This window comes from Phallusia mammillata, chromosome 8 (genome assembly GCF_965637545.1).
Source record: "Phallusia mammillata chromosome 8, kaPhaMamm4.hap1.1, whole genome shotgun sequence".
In the NCBI taxonomy this organism is placed as follows: domain Eukaryota; kingdom Metazoa; phylum Chordata; class Ascidiacea; order Phlebobranchia; family Ascidiidae; genus Phallusia; species Phallusia mammillata.
Window position 1 is genome coordinate 16,343,213 of NC_137259.1, and position 20,585 is coordinate 16,363,797.

Below are 20,585 nucleotides of genomic sequence, written 5' to 3' on the forward strand. Positions count from 1 at the left end.
TCAACTAATCATTTTACTCTGTGTTGGTGCAATGCCTCTCAAGTTTCTTGCTCAGAGAGATGTAAATGGTCGATATATTGTATTCCTTATAAATCTAAGGAATAAACTTGTGAGCACAAGGCGGTTGCGTTAAGAATTCGGACATGTTGGCTACTATTTTGGAACTGTATACAATCCCAAAGGCTGTACTGAGGAATCGGCATCAATATCTTTTTAGCTTTAAAGCAACAATAAAATTAATGCTCATTTTAATTCGTCATGGGTCCCAGCCCTCAACTGACTTTTATCGGCCCCGGTGCGGTGCATTGACTGTACCCCTATTTATGGGCGCACGCTGATATGGGGGATGATGGGTATCAATTTGTTGCGGGTATGGTCGGCAATCGGCATCCCTAGTTCAAACACCAGAAATTGTCTGGTAACGAGTTTTATCGACCAAGGTTGCTTACTTTACAGTATATTAGAGTTTGTGTGGGTGCTACTGACAGATAACACAACTTGAACAAAGTACGTAGTCCATTCTTTGGTCCATTCTATGTGTGCCGATGTAAAAGAACAAAAAAAATTCAGCATTGGAGTTTATGAATCCATGGCGACACAATGTGTCTTTTATCCATCAGATGTCAATTGCCAGTAACAGAATTACAAAATTTTGAAAATTTGTGTTGGTAACTAATTACCCATTTCCACAAGAAAATTGCCAATCGCGTCGTCATCTGTTCTTTGTTGTCAATAACGTCATAAATGCCCCGTCGTTCTGCCTGAGCAAACATACACGAAAATCTGTCATGCCAAGTCAGCTGATATATTCACTTTTATTGTTGTTGTTTACGTGAAGAAACATCGAAATATTCTTGACGAAACATAAATTGTTTACAAAACTTGAGTCAGGCTATTGAGCTAGTGAACGTTTTGTGTTTTTGCGGGTTGTTTGTGTAGCAATGGACGGCGAAGACGTTTTAACCACTCTAAAGATTTTGATTATTGGTGACAGTGGTGTTGGAAAATCAAGGTTGGTTTATCTATATATAATCGCTTAAAAGTTATATTATTCACTGAAAAAAGAGCTCTTTATGCAAATTTTTGTTAGTTCTTGACTTTTGACATTAGTCTGAAAAAGTTGCAGTTGTTTAAAATCTTTAATAAATGAAAAATATATGGATATTTCTGTTTGAAACCGTTTCTTAATGTTAGTATAATAGTTGATGTACTCAAGAAAAATATCATGTGTATTTTTTAGTTTGTTGCTGAGATTTACTGATGACAAATTTGATCCTGATCAATCAGCGACAATTGGTGTTGATTTTAAAGTAAAATCACTAACAATTGATGGAAACACAGTGAAATTAGCAATTTGGGATACTGCGGGCCAGGAGCGATTTCGCACTTTGACTCCGAGCTATTATCGTGGAGCGCAAGGAGTTATATTTGGTAAGCTAATCTTGTGTAATGTACAAAAAGTACAAGATTTAGACAACCATCAGAGGCATATTTTTGACATTTGCTGCCATCCTATCCTTAACCACTTGCATAATATTTCACAGCATTGTATTGGTATTTTTGCTGTACATTGAGTATTTGTATTTTAATGTTGTTGCTACTAGCAACTTGCTAGTATAAAATTAGACACTTTATTTGTTTCAACCAGTGTACGATTGCACCAGAAAAGATAGCTTTACCCGGTTGGACACATGGCTATCTGAGGTTGACACTTATTCCACTAAACCCACAATTAAGATGCTGGTTGGAAACAAAATTGACAAGGTTTGGCACAATATTTTTAGTTTGTTTTACCTGCAAAACTGTTGCTCAAATTGCACAGCAGGAAGTTTTTATTAAGCATCTAAAAAAGTTGAATTCCTCTTTGAAACTTAAAAAATTTTCCTCTTTACATTTCTATTACTTCTTACTTTTATGTTGTTCTTGCAAAAAAAAAACATTTACCCAACTACATCCCTTATAGGAAGACAGAGTGGTAACCCGTGATGAGGGTCTTAAATTTGCCAGACGACATCGTATGTTGTTTATCGAAGCCAGTGCAAAAACGAGAGATGGTGTCGAGTATGCCTTTGAAGAACTTGTTGAAAAAATTATCCAAACCCCTGGATTATGGGAACATGATGGCGGCGGCAAAAAAATTAAACTCGACTCTGAACAACAACCAGCGGGCCTATGTTCCTGTTAGTTTCTTGTTCTTTGATTAACAGGTTCAATATGAAATATCCACAGTCTATGAGCTGAAATAGGCTTTTATTCTATTGTTAATACCAAGTGTTGGTGCATGACATTATTACCAGTTGTTTTACTAGGCATGTCGGTACAATCCTGGCTGGTAAAGATTGGGTACAAAACCTGATTGTTTGTTTTAATCACTGCTTTCAAACTGTCATTAAATGCTCTATATTGGTGTACAGCATTGTGGTAGTCTGATGAGTAAATTTAAATTCAATTTCTGCGTAAAAATACAAGTATGACACATAAACTGGAAATTTACTATTCAAACTTGTAAATATCTACATAGTCTGAAATAGCAAATTGATATGTTAGACATTCTTGTGTTGTGATGAACGTACGGGCCCATATGGCTGTTTACAGCCAGGGGCTTATGTAATGTTGTAACAAAAACCTGTACCATAATGGTCATAATCTTATTAAGTGTTTGGGCCAGTATAGTTATCACAAGAACAATTTTTTTAAATATACAATGAGTGTTAAGAAAAAAGATGTTTTTGCACCACATTATGTTGCTATTTTAACAACTTGCCTCCAAAGGTAGTATGATATGCTTTTCCTGTGAAGAAAGAAGTGTACTACGCTATCAAATTTTGAATTCTTTGCTATTGTGCCTTAAATGTAAATATTTGGATTTTATGATCAGACAAATTGTTCCCAAAAGCAATACAACTTTATTGAACAAGAACAACAAATACAAGCTTGTTGTGAAAAAACTATGGGTTTTAACAACATTTTTTCATGTTGGGTGCAATAGAAATATTTTTTGAACTTGTGTAGTACTGGAAAATAAAGTTGGTATTTTTTGTGTACATCTAATGTTGAATTCCTCATGATCTTTGTCCAGTGTCTTCAAAATGCAGGAGTCTCAAGTATCTAAGGGCAAGGTGTGGATAAATTTTCTATGTAAAAATCTTCGAAAACTCATTCACACTTTGCAAAAAAACTTAGATGTATATACAGATGCTTCTTGTATCAGCTGTTAGGATCAGGTTTTTTGTTTCAAAGATTGATGAAGGTTTGTGGTTTCATGTTCTCTAAGCGTTAAATATTTGTAGGTAAGGTGACTATGTTTTTTTTGTTTGCTTTCTTGTTGGACAAGTAATGGCTAAGTGGGTTATGCACATAATAAGTCCGCTTGTCACCTGTGTCTTGTTGCAAATTTGTTGGATACTTTTTTATAAGATATTATTTCTTTGCAGTTTGTAGCCTAAATCCGTTAAATTTCACTGGATTGAAGGGAAGTGCAAAATTTTGGGACGGGGTTAGACCTGACAACCTTGTGAAGACAATTGTTTGTGCTAACCACATAGTTACATTAGCATCATCTGGCCAGTGACCCATGCTTAAATCTATTGCATAACTGCTGTCTGTAGCTGCAGTTAGACACAAGACCAAACACACTTTAATGCAAGATATAACATTTTATGGACAACATTGAAAATATTATTGTACACCACAACAAGGTATAGTGCATGCAATTAGCAATGCATATTGATATGTGTATGTCAAATCAAAAAACTTTTTAACTGATTTGATCAAATGGAACAACTCAAAAAAAAATAGATATTGTGCAAAAAATGAACTTCTTAATCTGAACAAAATTTTTGGGAAACCGAACAAACTAGAACTGACCAATTTTTAGAATCACAAAAAAATTAAACAATAATAAGGCACACCAAAAAATAACCCCCTTGCGTTCTAACCCTAAAAATTTCTGAATTATCGTTGAGAATATATTTGATCAAAAGCATCTTTTACTACATTTTGTTTTTACTATACATGGACATGCATATGTTGAACTTATGTCAAAAGCATTTCTGGGTAGTTTAAACCTGCAACAAAATTGACTATAATTTACATTGCGACAAGATAGATGCTGGGATCTTCTACACCCTCTTTGATCTTTTTGAGGAAGGTAACAGCCTCTCTTCCATCGACTAAGCGGTGATCGTAGGTCAACGCAATGTACATCATTGGCCTTATTTTGACCTCACCCTTAACTGCCACTGGCCTATCATTTATAGCATGCATCCCCAAAATGGCAGACTGGGGTGGGTTTATAATGGGAGTGCCAAACATGGAACCGAAAACACCTCCATTGCTGATAGTAAAGGTACCACCATCCATGTCTTCTGGAGTGAGCTCATTATTTCTTGCCTTGGTTGCCAGATTGGTTAGTTCTTGCTCTATGTTGAGGTAGTTCATTCCCTCACAATTTCTCAGAACCGGCACGACAAGGCCTTTTGGTGTGGCAACTGCGACACTTATGTCAACGTGATCGCGATAGACAATTTCACTTGCGGCATCATCAATGACAGCATTAACCACTGGAAGTTCCTAAAGAGTTAAAATCATGTTAGTTTTTAGTTGAAAAAATAATTCAAGCCTCTTGGATATCGGGGCCAAACCTTAGTAAATGCAAAACATTGTGCATTTTAACCGTTTTCAAAATTACAAACACTTAATATTTTTCAAAGGATATTTATATGTAGTTTGTGTACCCACCTGGAGTGCATAAGCTGATGCCTTAATGAAAGCAGACATGAAACTAAGTTTCACACCATGTTTTTTAACAAAGCCCTCCTTATATTTGTTCCTAAGGGCAATGATGTTTGTCATGTCCACTTCATTGAACGTCGTCAACATTGCAGCAGTGTTTTGTGAATCCTTTAATCTTTGCGCGATCCTCAAACGCATACGATTCATCTTGACACGATGCTCCGCACGCGATCCCACCACTTTTACCTCAGGCGCTGAACTAGGTGCTTTAGGTGTCACCTTGACTTCGGACACTGGTGTTGTTGACATTGGTTTGGTTGGAACTGGTGGAGGCGGAGGCGCTTTATCTGGAATTGTTACCGAATCTGCTTTTTGTACTTCTGCTTCCACTGCTGGTGCTGGAGGAGCTTTTTCTTCTTTAGGCTGTGAAGGTGCAGCAGCAGCGCCATCTGTGTTGATTTTGAAAAGAGGCATACCAGGTGTCACAGTTGTACCATCTTCAACAAGCAACTCCTCAATGACACCTGCAGAAGGTGACGGGATAGGGATTGACGTCTTATCAGTTTCTATTTCAGCCACAGTTTCGTCCTCCTCTACCGAATCACCAGCTGCTTTCTCCCACCTTACATCACCTTCTGTGATGGACTCAGCAAAACCAGGGCAATTTACTGTTGTAGACGCAAATGCTAGAGGTGATGTGAACAGTTCTCGGCGCAGCGCTCGCGTAAGTGGAAAGGCCTTTTGTTGACAAGGCTCAATCAGGAGGGCTTTCGTTGGCTTGTTGTATGCAACATTAGACGTCGTTGTAACGCCTAAACACCGCGAGCAAGCTCTTACTTGAGTGAAAACTTTTGATGTGCCTCTTAAGTAAAGGGTCATTTTGACGAAATTAAAACTAACATAGGGTTTGTCCTGCACAATAGAAAGTAAATTTTTGCACTTTTAACTGCTGCATTAACGTTTGCCATTGACTGACATTTCTACATGTATCCGATCAGCGAAAGGTAATGTAATATTTAATATGATGTCTATGATGAATCGTAAAAAAAACATGGGAAATGTATTTTTTTGGTGTTGCCTTTTTTAAGTAGTATTTAATCGTGAACTGTTCCTTTCACCGAGACAAAATGAATACCCAGCGTGGTTTTGTTGGTGTGTATTGTTATTTTGTGTAACTTATTGCTTTTAATCGGTTGTGGCAAAAAAACATTTTATTTGATGCAGACAGGAGACAGCTGAAGTTTTTTCTGAGCTCTTTAATCAATAAACGTTTATTCCTTTATTTTGAAACGGCAAATGACCCAATTTCAAAACCTTCTGCGACTCTGCGCCTATTTTTAATATGCTGGCCTTGTAGCTTATGAGGTTTGTTGTTGTTCTATTTCCATTCGAACCACATTGTTATTTTAAGAAATCTACAAACATCGTTTACATAAAAATGTATTTTAGAATTCAATAATATTTAACAATAATTGTACATTTAGGAAATTATTTTGCAACATTGGTTATTGGCCCCAAATATAATCACATTTTTAATAAACATACCATATGTACACATTGTTCGACGACGACACATTTTCGCGACTAATAATAGTGGGAAGTTAAAGATTTGTTTCATTTCAAAGTACAAAATACACAGCAAGTGGGGAAATGTTATTTTCTTAAAAAAAAATCAGTTGCAATCTTATAAAGAACAAATGTATTTCACTAAAAAGCATCTTCAGAGTGTCTACAAAGGGCAATAAAAGGGGATTACAATTAGAAAAGGCTAATAGTTTGTTTACAATCACGAATCACGATCATTCTTCAATAAAAGCCCAGCAAGAATGGTAATAGAACAGGGAATAATTCCCAGAATCAATTTACCTGGATTTGTACAAATTTTTTTCAGTAGGCCCATATAAGCATTTTATAACCTCATAAAACAGCAAAAACCTCATAAACAACTGTAAACTTAAACTTTCCACCTTATGTTCATCGAAATAGGTGACAGTTGGTTTAAGTATTGACTTTAGGAGGTACTTGCCCATGTATTTACAGCACCCATAATTTCAATTTTGGACAAATTTAAAAACTGTAGTCTACGACATACTACTGTTTAAAAAAATGTCCGGAAAAAAGGGTAACCACAAAATCCTGTAACCCTCACATGCTGTCTTTGGATGATTGTTATGCGCAATTTTGCATAACTAGCTAAAATCCTGCAAACAACTTTCGTTTTTATAAAATACACATTCAGGCTTAAGGACCGCGAGCCCTCGAAATAATAGCAAAGGGACCGTTTTAAAAAAAATATGAAAAATTTGGGAACCACTGCCCTAGACTGAGGTGCAGCAGAACAGATGCCCTTTTAATGGGCATGGATTAAATTTTGAATTATACGGTTTACAAGCACCAGCAGAATTCCCCCAACCAGGTAAAACCCCGTAACTTTCCAAATGCTTGTTACACAACTTTTTTTGGCCGTAGACAAAATCGTTTCCAATTGCCATCCAGTTGTTGACCGTGTCACTGTAAAATATAAGTAACAATAATTCGTATGATCGTTATACTCGGGGTTGCTAAATCGGCAAAAAAGATTAACGCTTCCGAGTTTTTAAAGTAAGCTAGTGTAGCACTACAAATTCGGTCTAGGGCTTTTTAACCAAGCAAAAAGCGAAAAAACTAACCAAGCCAAAGGCATATTGCGCGTTTTTATCTTTAGAATGCATGAAATTTCACCTCGGACGTAAACAGTATATAAGTTCTGAGTTGCTGTAACGGACAGTAACGCTCCCCAATTACAAAAATTCCCGCCGTTGCAACCATTGCACACGTCCATTGTTACGACACAACTGGCTACATGGTATCTGAGTTAGTTGTGAGCAGGGCTGCCACTCCTTAGGATTTTTCCCAAGATCTTGGGTTTTCAGTGCTGAGCTTGGGATCTTGGGAAAAACTTTTTAAACCTTGGGATTTTTTGAAATTATCCGTTTAATACGTTTAAGATTCAATTAATACTATTGTTGCAAACAAAAATGATCGTTTTGCAAAAATCATCTTTTTATGTAACGATTTGCGTGACAGTGTTTGATGAATTTTGTGTTCGAAGCAGTGTAAGTTGTTTGAAATTCCCTGTCAAAACTACTGAGTCAGGCCAGTACCACAGGCTTTTCGATGTATCATGTGCCAGTAAAAAAAATGTACACCAAAAACTTTTTTCTTTTGCATTTTCCTAGTATTTGTTAGCGTCTTTTCAAAGGTACGTGATAGCTGGGACCTGGTGTAACTATAAAGATTATGTTGCCTGCGCCAGCTAGGATTTAAACTGTGTATTTGCCATTTTTTGGTTATCTTGGGATTTTTGGACAAACTTTGGGATTTTTGGACAAACTTTGGCATTTTTAGTGAGGGAACCTTGGGATATCTTAAAATTCTCAGTGGCAGCCCTGGTTGTGAGTGTATAAAGTTCTGCTGTGGTAGATAATTTTATGTGTTGTTAGTTAGATTGTTTGGACTGTTTTGTAGTAGTTTTGTAAAGTCCTGGACTACACAACTAATAAGTAAACCATGTAAAACCCACTTGATGGGACAGTAGTGATCTCCAAGAGCAGCGCCAATCAATTTAATCTTTTTGTTGGTGCAGATTTGTGCCGCAGTGCAAAGATGCCGACCGGGCTTTTTTTGACAAAATGCTTGAGAGGAATTCCATGTGAAGTTAAACGTTGGTCGGTAGGTGTAAACAATGTTGTAATTTCCTGGTGTCACATTGAAAGCCGCTGGGGAAATAAAAATAGAGATAATCAACTTTTTCTCGTTGATGTGTAGGAAATGGGATTTTGACCACAGGGATATGTAACTTTTATTACTCTACCGATTGTTTTGGCTCAATAAGGAGAAAGGACAATACAGACCCTTAAAAAGTTGGTAAATTCAAAACCCACTAAAATACAAATTGTTTCCTAAAAAGAATAAAAATAACACTTCTGTACCTTTAGTTCTATATTTTTTTTTTTTTTTTTTTGTTTTTTTTCACGGGGTTTGAACCCAGGACACTCCCGGGGACGAATCCCGATCAGGGTTTTTTAAGTCTGTATATGGGTCAGGCGCGCCAGACCATTCGGTCAAGTTCCTGCTATATGATTTCCATTGCACTGTAAGGGTCATTAGGCTCCATCCAGTGGCCACATCAGTACGTGTCAACTCAACGTCAACATATAGAAGATTCACTCTCCAGATATCAATACTGAAAGTAGCATTAGACGTGGCAGGAGAGGTGGCATGCATTTCAACCTTCAGTGGAGTTTTGTTGAGACAAATTTCATAGGGAATAGTCAGATTTTGACTTGCTGTCGTTGAACTTGTATCCAAGGTCACTGTGCCTTTGTTCACTTTTCCCGCTAAAACTGAAACGGCAGTTTGATTTAATTGCCACAACAACGAAATTATATATTTCTGTATGATTGTGGTTTTTGGCTTATTTGACATAAAAGGCATGAAATAGTTTTGGTGACATGGGCCAAAACCACAATTTTAGGGGTTTTTCTGTACGACCCCTAAAGGGGGTTGCAGAGTAAAAAAGGTTGAGAAACACTGATTTGTAAGGTACCTGAAAGTATTACTTGTATTGTTATAAGGCCCACCGCTTACAGTTTAAAAAATATTTTATACTCACAACAGTTTAACAAAGTTGTAACCAATTGGTTTTGTATGAAAGTAATTTAGTTGTAGGGAATAGTTTATATGTAGACCGTATTACTTTAACTGCAGGCACCTCACATAATAATGGAATACACTTTTTATTTTGTATGCATTTGGAGTCATGCAGAATGTTTTTGACATGCCTGAAGTCAAATTGTGTTTAGCGTTTCCAAATCGCCCGCGACGAGGGTTATCATAGAACAAGTTAACATAATCTATGTTTTTTGTTGAAACACGAACTGTACGTAATAAAAATTAATCACCACAATCACCAAACAGTTAGTATAAGTAGTAAAGGCATTATTATTTCTGCTTATTTAGAGTTTAAACCAGTGGTTCTCAAACTCGGTTTTCGGGGCCGCATGCGGCTCCCAACAACTTATTTTGCGGCTCGCACCAGACCTCAGAAAACCACCAAAGATTGCTATTTTAGCTTTTAAAGTCATAATCTTTAGTGATTTTCTCAAGGTTTCGTTTTTTTGCGGCTCCCATACACACTTAAAAAATACCATTTGGCCCCGACAATAAAAAAGTTTGAGAACCACTGGTTTAAACCCATTCACTTTTTTTTACATATCTCATTCTTCTGTTGAAGATACTAATTGCGCCTAAGTTGTTAATTTTAGTTTTAAAAAGTGTACAGTCTATTTACCTAATACATTGAACCAGTGGTCGGATTCGAAATTTTTTGAGCCGGTTCCATTACAAAAGCCATATTTTTAAACCGGTTCTGTTACAAAAAGTCCATTGACAGTAACCAGCAATGCTAACCGATTCGCTGATCGTAGGTAACTTTACTGCTACAGCATTCTCTGAGTTAGTGGCTTCTGTCATAATGCAAAAATAACGTTTTTGCACGCTTGGGGTCACCAAATGTAGCGAGGTGTTTATTCGAGGTACATCGTAATAGAATAACACAATTTGCGAATACGCCGCATAAGACGAGAGTCAGAGAAAGAAGGCAATCTGTCCGGTTCGCTGTAGTATGAAAGCACACGATAACGGTAGTGAGAGAGGCCGCTACAATCTCATACAATTTCGTGAAACGGTTCTATAGAACTGGTGCGAACCGGCTGAATCCCACCACTGCATTGAAATCACGATAAGCTATTCGACAGCTCGAAGACTGGCATTATAAGTGAAAAGCGTTACAAACACATATAGCCAAACCTTCAGACAGTTAGTATAGAATATTAATACATACCGCAATAAACTGCTTGGATTGATAAAGCAGATGCAATAAACCAAAGCAGAGAAAGCATCTTTGTATTACAGTTGCGATCACAAAGCACAAATTACTAAGACTTGACTTTCTAATCACAACAAAGTTATTCGGATGTTTTTGAAATAAACTGTACGTTCAAAGCCCACTGTAAACAAGTTTTAATGAATTTCCTGTCTGTTGTCGGCAAAACATCACACGCTCGTTAATGACTTCTATTTACATTTTCTTGTTTATGTTTTTTAATGGAGAAGTTTTCGACAAGGTTAAATTTACTTTCGCACAATGGTTTAGATCAGTGGTTCTCAAACTCGGGTCCGCGGTCCTTTAGGGGTCCGTAAGGGAATTTTGGGGGGACCACGAAGCGGTTGAAGTAATTCTATAATCTTATTTAGCGTCAGTTTGTGCCACTGAATAAGTTCATTGAATAAAATCAAATTAGAATTGAGAATCGACTGTCTCTATTGCTAAACAATAGAATGACAACTATCAAAAATGCAATAGTTCGCGCACAATCGTAATGCTTTTGTCTTGTCTGTGATATCACAAGCTGTCTTTGTATCATTATTATGCGCAATTCTGCATAACTAGCTGAAATCCTGCAATCAACTCTCGTTTTTCTGAAATACACAATCAGGCTTAAGGACCGCGAGCCCTCGAAATAATGGGACCGCTTGAAAAAAATTATGAAAAAGAGAACCACTCGTTTAGTTGGACATGCTCTGAGAACCAAATTTGTAACTTATTTGCATTTAAAAAAAAACGAATCAAAAAGTTTAAAAAAAACTTTACTTAGTTGTCCCTAGCAACGAAGTATAGCAAAGTCGTAGCATCGTTTCTGTGTGCGTATTTGTATTAAGTAACTCGTTGGAGTTTACTGCCGCATTAGTTTACTCTTGCTTTAACGCAGAATTGTAAATCGGACCGGGTTCGGGCTTTAACTTGGCCAAAATGGACAAGATTTTACACATTTGTTACTTTTTACCTTGAGAAAACTAACTTCCGGGCCAAATTCGGGATTTATTTCAACAAATTTTCTGGTTCGGGTCCGTATTTCAGTATCGGCGTTGATATCTTTAAGAAACGCGATCTGAATTTTGAACTGCACTGGCAAGCGATGGCGATGATTAGTCAACAGGCCAAATAAGGTTTTGCCTATATACTTTCGTTGCACCTTCCTACCATCTATCCACCAATTGTACGCTCCACTTCGTGCGTTTTTAACGTTGCGAATTAGACTAAACCACTAAATACAATTCTTAGCTAGACGGGCATTATAAGTATTCTTGCTTTCTAAACACCATTACGAAATGAGTAAACCCCGCTACATTGTTTACATAAAACCCTGCTTCATTATGTAAGCTGCATTTTAGACCAGGTTTGGCACCAGGAAATACGTGCGTCCCTAAAAAGTGATAAAATAAGGGAAACTTCCTCTTGTTACCTTTGCGAACTGGCAGGTAGAAGCTTTATCTAAGTAGCCTATAGTAACTACACATAATTTTTTCTTTGATGTATAAGTAGTCATTTTTGCAGCGGTGTAAACGTTAACTGATTATTTTTTGGACTTTCCCAAATAGTCTTCATTTATCAAACAATACTTTCAGTCACTATTTATATTGTATTGTAGATGCACGTATCCAACATTTAAATAATACACATGCTAAACGACGTTATGTATAGGCTACTTGGTATTCTTGGTAACCATATACCAGTAGTTCTCAAACTGTGCGTTGCGACGCCCTGGTGCGTCGTTTCAATTTTCCTAGGGCGTCGCAGAATAGTTTCGTTTCGTGGTTTTTTGTTGTTGTATCAATAAACACAACTTTAATAATACGTTTCCTCATTAACGTTTATTTGCTGGTGCGTCGCAAGTCCAAAAAACTTGTCCAGGCGCGTCGCAATAGAAAAAGTTTGAGAACCACTGCCATATTCCAATAATTTTGCGTTAATTTAATTTGTGAAGTTATTCGGAAATATAGCCTACAGTTACAATTTAATTCAGCCAGCTACCAGACTTGAAAAGCATAAAACTTTCGAAAACTTAAGCACCTGGAAATATAAAACAATTTCACGCTACTTCCATAAATGAAATTGAGTGCATCCTATGAGCATGACGGGAGCAGTTTTTTGCCCAACTAGACAAGGTCTTTAAACCCTGTAAGTGCCTCAAGCATAACATTTTTTTGGAAAAATGTATTTTAGGCATTATAGTTTGTGTAGAAAATGTTTAATATACCATTTACTTGATTCATAAAGCCGACATGCTCATAGGCAGGGATGCCATCGACGGGAACATATAGGGTCAATGTAACTTTCCTTCAAAATAACTTTGGGGATATTTTAAAACTTATGCAACCAATTTCGAATAAAACTTAGTTTAAGCCGGAAGAAATGCAGAATATTTGCAGCAAAATTAGGTTCCCAACTGAACCTATCGACTTTACTGTTTTGCTTTGTGTTTCTTAAGAGAGTAAAGTATAGGCCAGGGGTGGCCAAACTGCGGCTCCCGAGCCGCATGCGGCTCTTTGAGCCTTTGGTTGCGGCTCTTTAATGTGGCACATGCCATGACTGCAAAGTTTAGCCAAAATACGTTGTCGAGAAGCTGCAAAACAAGAAAGATAAACATGAAATATAACTTTTAAAACAGAATGGGAGGAGCAGCATTCATTGATATCGGAGGTAAACCTGCTGTGTCTTATTTGTCCAGCTTCGCTCAATCATTACAAAACTACCTACGTAACTTGAAGCGTCATTACGAAGCTAAACACAAAAACTTTCCCATCATATCAGCCTAATTTCAAACACCTTGCAGCCCAGGTGGAGACACACGGCATCACCACAGAACAATCATTATTTGATAGCGTAGACTTCATTGTGAGTGAATAAATGCGTTTTTGATTTTTTGTCTTGCGGCTCTTTTGAAACTTAGTTTTGTGATATGCGGCTCGAGCATGAAGCAGGTCTGGCCACCCCTGGTATAGGCTATTTTATGATCTACTGTCAGGTCGAAAAACCGCGTTTATGTTGTTTTCTAAGTACGGACATTTCTCAGGAAACAAGGACATCATGTTTTCTAAGAAGTCGTCCATCAAAACAAGGGGCAAATCTTAGAAATAAAGGTGGATAGGCAAACCTGTTTTAAACCTATTGATAAAGTGCCAGTTTCTGACATGAATCCAAGCAAGTCGTGTATTGCTCTAACTAAACATTGATTATAATTATCAAAGTAAAACGCGGTCTGCGAATTTGATAATTTGCTCAAATAAAATGTCATTGTTTGCGTTTTGGCTTTGGCATCTTGGATAACTGTGTAAGCTTTTGATTGTCCTTGAATTAAAGGTTTTAAACTGTGTGATGTGAAATGCCCAATTTCGCAGAATGATCCTTACATAGAAATTAGAAGCGAAATCAGATCTATCGGTTTAGGTTGAAGGTTTGCTTAGGTTTTAGGCATAAGTTTGAATCAAACAGGCTTGATTCGGGCCGGACTTTACACTCCGAATCATTTGTGTAGTTATTTCACTTTTACTTTTGGGTTTTTATCAAAACTTCGGGTTTTTTAGGCTCTTTTCCTTATGAAATGCAAGTATGTATGAGCACACAAGAACCCCAGTTTGTTCCTTTTCATTAGCAGACACTTCATTCCGTAGGGTACAAATCACAAATCAAAACATACATGTATTGCAATCAATGTTTATTTACTTTGACTTAAAACTTAAAAAAGACGAATTTTAAAGATTACATTCCGTAGCTTACCATATTTAATCACCAAAAAGGGGACACATTTTTAACAATGAATATCAACAGCTACTTTTGCGCCCATCAAAAATAAAAGCATAATATATTTGATGAATTACATGCAGTCAAATAACGTGTAGTCCTAATTGGAAGAAGTATACCTTACTTTTAAATTGTTAACTACAATCAACAATGATCACAACGATTTCTCCCTGTTTTTAAGACATAATTGTTGTTTATTTACAATTAAATATCGAAATTAACAAAGACATTTGGGCAATGTTTATAGCCTTCGGAAGACAAACTGTTTCATGTCAAAAATGAGGCCCACCAAAAAACGTCTGGTAGACCTAGACTTGTGTGCAGCAGAACAAATGCCCTTTTAATAAACATTGATCGAACTTTGAGGTCCACGGTGGACACGGGCCAGTCTTTTGTCCCCAACCTGGCAAAACCCCAAAAGCTTCCAAATGCTTTAAACATGTGCTTCCGAGCAGCATCCAGTTGTTGACTGTGTCGCTGTAAAATAATAGTAACATTATGTATGATAGTATCCGCTTAATTTCAGAAAAATGCTTTTTGGATCGGTATATAATTCGTACGATAGGTATGCTGTATGGCCCAGGGATCGAATTAAGCAAAAATACATGCTTCGCTTGTTTTGGAAAAAGAACATGCCGATAGTTATGTTACAAACCATTTCTACACTATATACACTCCACTACTCCACACTACACTACACCACATCGCACTACACTACACTACTCCGCACAACACTACAATGTAATACTGCCCAATGATGTAAAAAAGGTTGATTAGGCCTGGGTGTCACTTAAGAAACAAATGAATAACGCCTACTTGATGGGACAGTAGTTGCCTCCAAGAGTAGCACCAGTCAATCTGATTTTGTTGTTGGTGCAGATTTGTGCCGCAGTGCAAAGATGCCGGTTTGGTTTGGTTTGGCAAAATGCCTGAGCAGAATTCCATGTAAAGTTGAACGAGGGTTGATATGTGTAAAAAATGTTGTAATTTCCTGGTGTCACATTGTATGCCACTGAAAGTAAAACGGTAGATTGTTAAAAGTAGGAAAATATGTACGAAAGTAACATTTTGTCAACTAATAAACTGCTACGAAAGTATTACCACTTTTGTACCTTTATTTTCATATGATTTCCATGCCACTGTAACGGTCATTGGGCTCCATCCAGTAGCCACATCAGTCCGTGTCAACTCAGCGTCAATAGATAGAGTATGAATTCTCCACACACCGATAGAGAAAGTAGCATTAGACGTAGCAGGGGAGGTTGCAGCCACTTCAACATGTAATGGCGGTGTGGAAAAACACTTTTCGTAAGGAATTGTCCAGTTTTGACTCGCTGTCGTTGAAGTTGAATCCAGGTACACAGTACCACTGGCTATTTTTGCTGAAAAGAAAAAGATTTTCTTTTTGGATTTTTCTCAAAAACCCTGCTAGGACTTGGTAAAGTAGCTTTATTCGTAGACGGTTTAATAAAACATGATTTGCAGGCATAACTTTTAGGTATTAGAGGAAGTGTTCCTATACATTCAATCCTTCGTTTCCACCGGGTACGAATTCTTTTAAAACTTGAAGGGAAGAATTTAATTTAATTATTATTTGTACATGTGGTTTGTGAATAGATACTTAAGCTCTGGTAATATGAGAAATTGATAAAATAGCTATTTTTAAATGATGTTTGTGTGGTTTAGCTTTAGCATTAAAGTTACTATGTATTATATTGGGCTTAGCATCTACTGTCATTAGAAATGGAAATGTTTTGTATTGTTAAGGTTGGAATTTGTCGAAAAGGGTTGGAAACCACTGCTGGATTTCTACCTATCTTTGTGTATATTTCAACGCCTACTACCATAATGTTCAAGTCTTACAATGTGTAGTAGGCTACAACTGAATGCTATGTTTCACCACGATGTGTGTTCTGCGTTCTTTCTCTCGGCGTTTGGAGCTCTCCAAATTGGGTTCTTTCATTAGGTTTCTTTCTGGTCGAACCCCACCCTCTTTCCCTAACACAGGTGGTTAGTTTAGGTGCCAACTTGACTGGTTCCACCAACCCAGTTTAGATGTCCTAAATGCGCTTACCTAACCCTCTAATGTACTTCCTGTCACAAAACGCTCTTCACGGTTCAGCTGCTGCGCGTTTACCATCTTTTCACCAAATGTGCTCTCTGATATGTGGTGCTTTATAACGTCTCAACGTTGAGCAGGTATTTCCGATGAAGTGAATATTTTAGTGCGGTTGTGCTCCTACGATTGTTTCACCAAGCGAAATAAACTAATCTCATTATCTCAACTCAACTTAGGGCAGCGGTTTTCAAACTGGGGTCGTTTGAGATCCAAAAAAGTTTGAGAACCACTGATTAAAGCCCACTGCTTTATTTTTTATGTGCGAGTTACAAAACGTTTATGGTCGTAACCTACCACAACGATTCACAAAGTTTGCAATCTGTTCGTTCTATATAAAAAAATTATATTTGTTAAACCCCACAAAGTAGCCTACCTAACTTGGATTAACGTCTTGCAGCTATGTTTTTGATGAGGCTATTGTCCTAATTTCTGTTCAACGTTTCTAAGTGGGTAGTTTTTGGACAATACCATAAACAAAGTTAAAAACACGAACTGTATCGGATAATAAAATGCAGTAATCACCATCATCTGGCCCTTCGTGTGAAGAATAAAGGCGTTACTATTCATTCTTATTTAAAGTCTTAATATCTTGTCAGTTTACTGCTTATTCTTTCTTACGATTTGCTAAACTAGCTCAAACTTTTAGCCAGTCCATTTATCTAAAACATTGCACTTTTGCTAAAGCAGGGGTTCTTAACCAGGTGTACATGTATCCCTTGGGGGTACGAAGCACCAAAGCAGGGGGTACGACATGCACCGTGAAATTATATACTATTTAGGCATATTTGTGAAGAATGCGTCTTAAGTTTTGTTATATGTCTTTGACTGATTGTTGGTGTGCTGTAAATATTGTTGAACTTACAAGACTGTTTTAATGCATGCATTCAACATGTAAGTTATAAATACACTGAGTTTAATTCCTTTTATTACAATTATATTTACTCCCGTCGGCCATAGCAGACAGGGGGTACGAGATACTTTTATGAAAGCTCAAAGGGTACGAGCTCTAAAAAGGTTAAGAAACACTGTGCTAAAGGGTTGCTGGTAAGTTAAAAGCGTTACAAATGCACATATCATATTTTTTGAACAGTTACCATTTAATATTGTTACTTACCATCACAAAACGTTGCTACTGATAAAGCAGCTGCCAAAAAGCAGAGTACAGAAAACATCTTTATGTCACACAAAGCACAAACTACACTGCCTCGGCGACCTATAATTACAAATACCTCTTTAGGATGTGCAAGCAAAGCGTACTTTTAAAGCACATCCTGTAATTGTTGATTGGTTTCCCTGCATGTTTCTAGGTAAAGCACATCACGTTCGTAACTGATTTTTGTTTACATGCCCACTTTTTGGCTTTTACGGCATACTTTTTCTACCAAACATTACTTTGCTAAGCTCAACTCAACCTGTACTTCCAAATGGCTATGAAACTTGTCATGCTCGTGGGCTAAGTGGACTATGCGAGTTGGTTGCACATAATGACTGATGTTTAGGTGGTCTTTAGGAAGTCCACTGTTTCTGATAATGAACTGGAAACAGTTAAATATTTCAATCATTTCGTGTCACTTCTTGAAATTCTATTCTCAAAATATATTTTTTTTCATCGAGCAAAATAACGCAAACTTAATAACGCGACCTGCTGTCTTGTGTATAGTAAACCTTTTTGAACCCTTATAGTAAACCTTACTAAACTATAAAAGCTATGTTATGACACTGGTTTGGCGGAAGGAAATACACACAGTTCCGAAAAAGTGTTGGTAAACTTCCTTTCGCTAAACAAACTGACATAATAGAAGCATTTTGTAAGTAACCTAACTGTACAAAAATATTAGTCCGATGTCATAACAGCTATCTTTGTGTAACTGTTTAATCGTCTTTGTGTAACTGTTTAATTTACTTTTGCATCAGTCTTTAATCATTATTTTTCTTCTCCCTGAAGGGAACATATTGTTTTAGTCCGTTTCTTTTCTTTTTGCTTTTTTTTTCTGTCTACAGCACATGTTAGATAGTTATCCAAAGTTAATCCTCACTAAGTTTAATCCCGAAGGACCAAGCGGTTCGCCCACAGGCTCCTAAAACGTACATTTTCAAAATGGCTATACTTACTAAAGTACATGATCAAGGTATTTTTAAATGATTTAGTAACTTTTAGTTTTATTTACCCATTTTCATTCTTTTACTCCCAAAGATTCGTTTTATTATTTATCATTCCTTTAGGTCAGAAATACAAACCCCTAATGTGCTAAAATTTTAAACAGTTGTTTGTAGTGTCCTTTGTGGGGACTGATCGGTTTTTGATTGGAAAAACAATCTTCTAGTAGGTCAAATGGTGTGCATAGTAAATCGTTAATATAGGGAAATATATTTAAAAAATCCTTCTTGCTGGTTTTTATTGTATTGTGGATGTACGATTCCAACTTATATCACACAAGCTAACACAAGGTTATGCAAAGTTGGTTAACATGGGCAAAAAGAGGTTATTCTGCTAATGTACAATCACAATTCAATTTCACAAGCAATACGACCACAAATATAAAACGCATTTCAATCAAGACTATTCCGATGTACTTACAAATACAACACAGTTTTATGCCTTACACTGCCGGTGCACAACAGAACAAATGCCCTTTCAATAAACATTCGTTGAATTTCGATGTCCAAGGAGGGCAAGGTCCAACTTTGTTTCCCCAACCAGGCAAACTCCCGAATCCCTGTAAGTGCCTCCAGCACAACTTTTTCCCACCCGGAAGATATTCGTTACCAATCGCCATCCAGTTGTTAACTGTGTCGCTGTAAAAGAAGGAAATTATGTTAGAGTTGTAAATCTCGCTGTGTTTTTGGACCGGGTTTGGTTCGATTCGGCTCGGGTTCAGGTTCGGTTCAGGTTCGGTTCAGGTTCGGTTCAGGTTCGGTTCAGGTTCGGTTCAGGTTCGGTTCAGGTTCGGTTCAGGTTCGGTTCAGGTTCGGTTCAGGTTCGGTTCAGGTTCGGGTTCGGTTCAGATTCGGTTCAGGCTCGGTTCAGGTTCGGGTTCGGTTCAGATTCGGTTCAGGCTCGGTTCAGGCTCGGTTCAGGTTCGGTTCAGGTTCGGTTCAGGTTCGGTTCAGGTTCGGTTCAGGTTCGGTTCGAGTTAGGATTCGGGTCTCGTTCGGGTCGGCTTCGGATCGGGTTCGATTCGGGTTCATTTCGGGGTCGCGTCGTTTTATTTCATTTTATATCTATATATTACTTTATATGAGCTATTGTGCGTATCACACAAAGTACCATGTGACAAAATGGGTTGTTTATGCGTCACTATTCTAAAAAGTTAAAAAACTGCTGCTTTAAACTTAGGAACTTAACAGATGCAACACTTACTTAACAGGGACCCAATGATCTCCTAGAGCTGATCCAGTTATTCTGATCTTCTTGTTGGTGCAGATTTGTGGTGCAGTGCAAATATGCCGACCAGGCTTTGTTTGACAAAATGCTTGTGCAGAATTCCATGTCATGTTGGCAGATGATAAACGAAAGTAGAATATATTGTAATTTCCTGGGGTCCGGTTGTAGGCGGCTAAAAATTATTTGAGATCAATTGATCCTAAGGTCAGGATAAATCATTTAAACTTTAAGATCAGGATAGTCATTTAATGCAGTGGTTCTCAACCTTATACTGATCGCGTACCACCTGACGACTTTTTATACTCTTGCGTACTACCTAAATCCTGTTTAAATGGGTAGACCAGCAAGAAAGGGCCAGTATTAATACTAATATCAACATATTTCTAAAGCCAACAAGGTTAGCAATTCCAAAATAACGTTCAAGACAAGATTGTCGCCCAAAACCAATGATGATCGGTTGGGCCATTTTTGATTCGACTCGTACTAATTATGACAGAAAACTACAACCTGAAAAGCTCCGGCGTACCCTTTTTTACATCGCCTGTTACAGCACAATGCTGTAGCCTTCATACTGGTATTACTTTTAAGAAGTAAGTGCGCCTAGAACGATTTTGATTGATGACTAAACGTGCCTGACTTCACATTTATCTTATTCTTGCTGC

General features: G+C 37.3%; 3 protein-coding genes across 3 annotated transcripts; 1 reads left to right on the plus strand and 2 right to left on the minus strand.

Annotated features, from left to right (window-relative positions):
• The first annotated feature begins 677 nt into the window (after positions 1-677).
• Positions 678-3,044, plus strand: LOC145204968 (ras-related protein Rab-18-like). The gene is made up of 4 exons (XM_080077588.1): positions 678-1,012; positions 1,241-1,431; positions 1,649-1,764; positions 1,964-3,044. The coding sequence occupies exons 1-4, from the start codon at positions 942-944 to the stop codon at positions 2,183-2,185; spliced, it is 600 nt and encodes a 199-aa protein (XP_079933714.1). The 5' UTR covers positions 678-941; the 3' UTR covers positions 2,186-3,044.
• Positions 3,045-3,636: 592 nt separating this feature from the next.
• On the minus strand, positions 3,637-5,700 carry LOC145204967 (dihydrolipoyllysine-residue succinyltransferase component of 2-oxoglutarate dehydrogenase complex, mitochondrial-like). Its single transcript, XM_080077587.1, has 2 exons — positions 4,741-5,700; positions 3,637-4,572 (listed from the first exon to the last, which is right to left on the minus strand). The coding sequence occupies exons 1-2, from the start codon at positions 5,611-5,613 to the stop codon at positions 4,090-4,092; spliced, it is 1,356 nt and encodes a 451-aa protein (XP_079933713.1). The 5' UTR covers positions 5,614-5,700; the 3' UTR covers positions 3,637-4,089.
• Positions 5,701-19,016: 13,316 nt separating this feature from the next.
• LOC145205719 (uncharacterized) lies at positions 19,017-20,084 on the minus strand. Its single transcript, XM_080078466.1, has 2 exons — positions 19,900-20,084; positions 19,017-19,334 (listed from the first exon to the last, which is right to left on the minus strand). The coding sequence occupies exons 1-2, from the start codon at positions 20,031-20,033 to the stop codon at positions 19,139-19,141; spliced, it is 330 nt and encodes a 109-aa protein (XP_079934592.1). The 5' UTR covers positions 20,034-20,084; the 3' UTR covers positions 19,017-19,138.
• Positions 20,085-20,585: the final 501 nt, after the last annotated feature.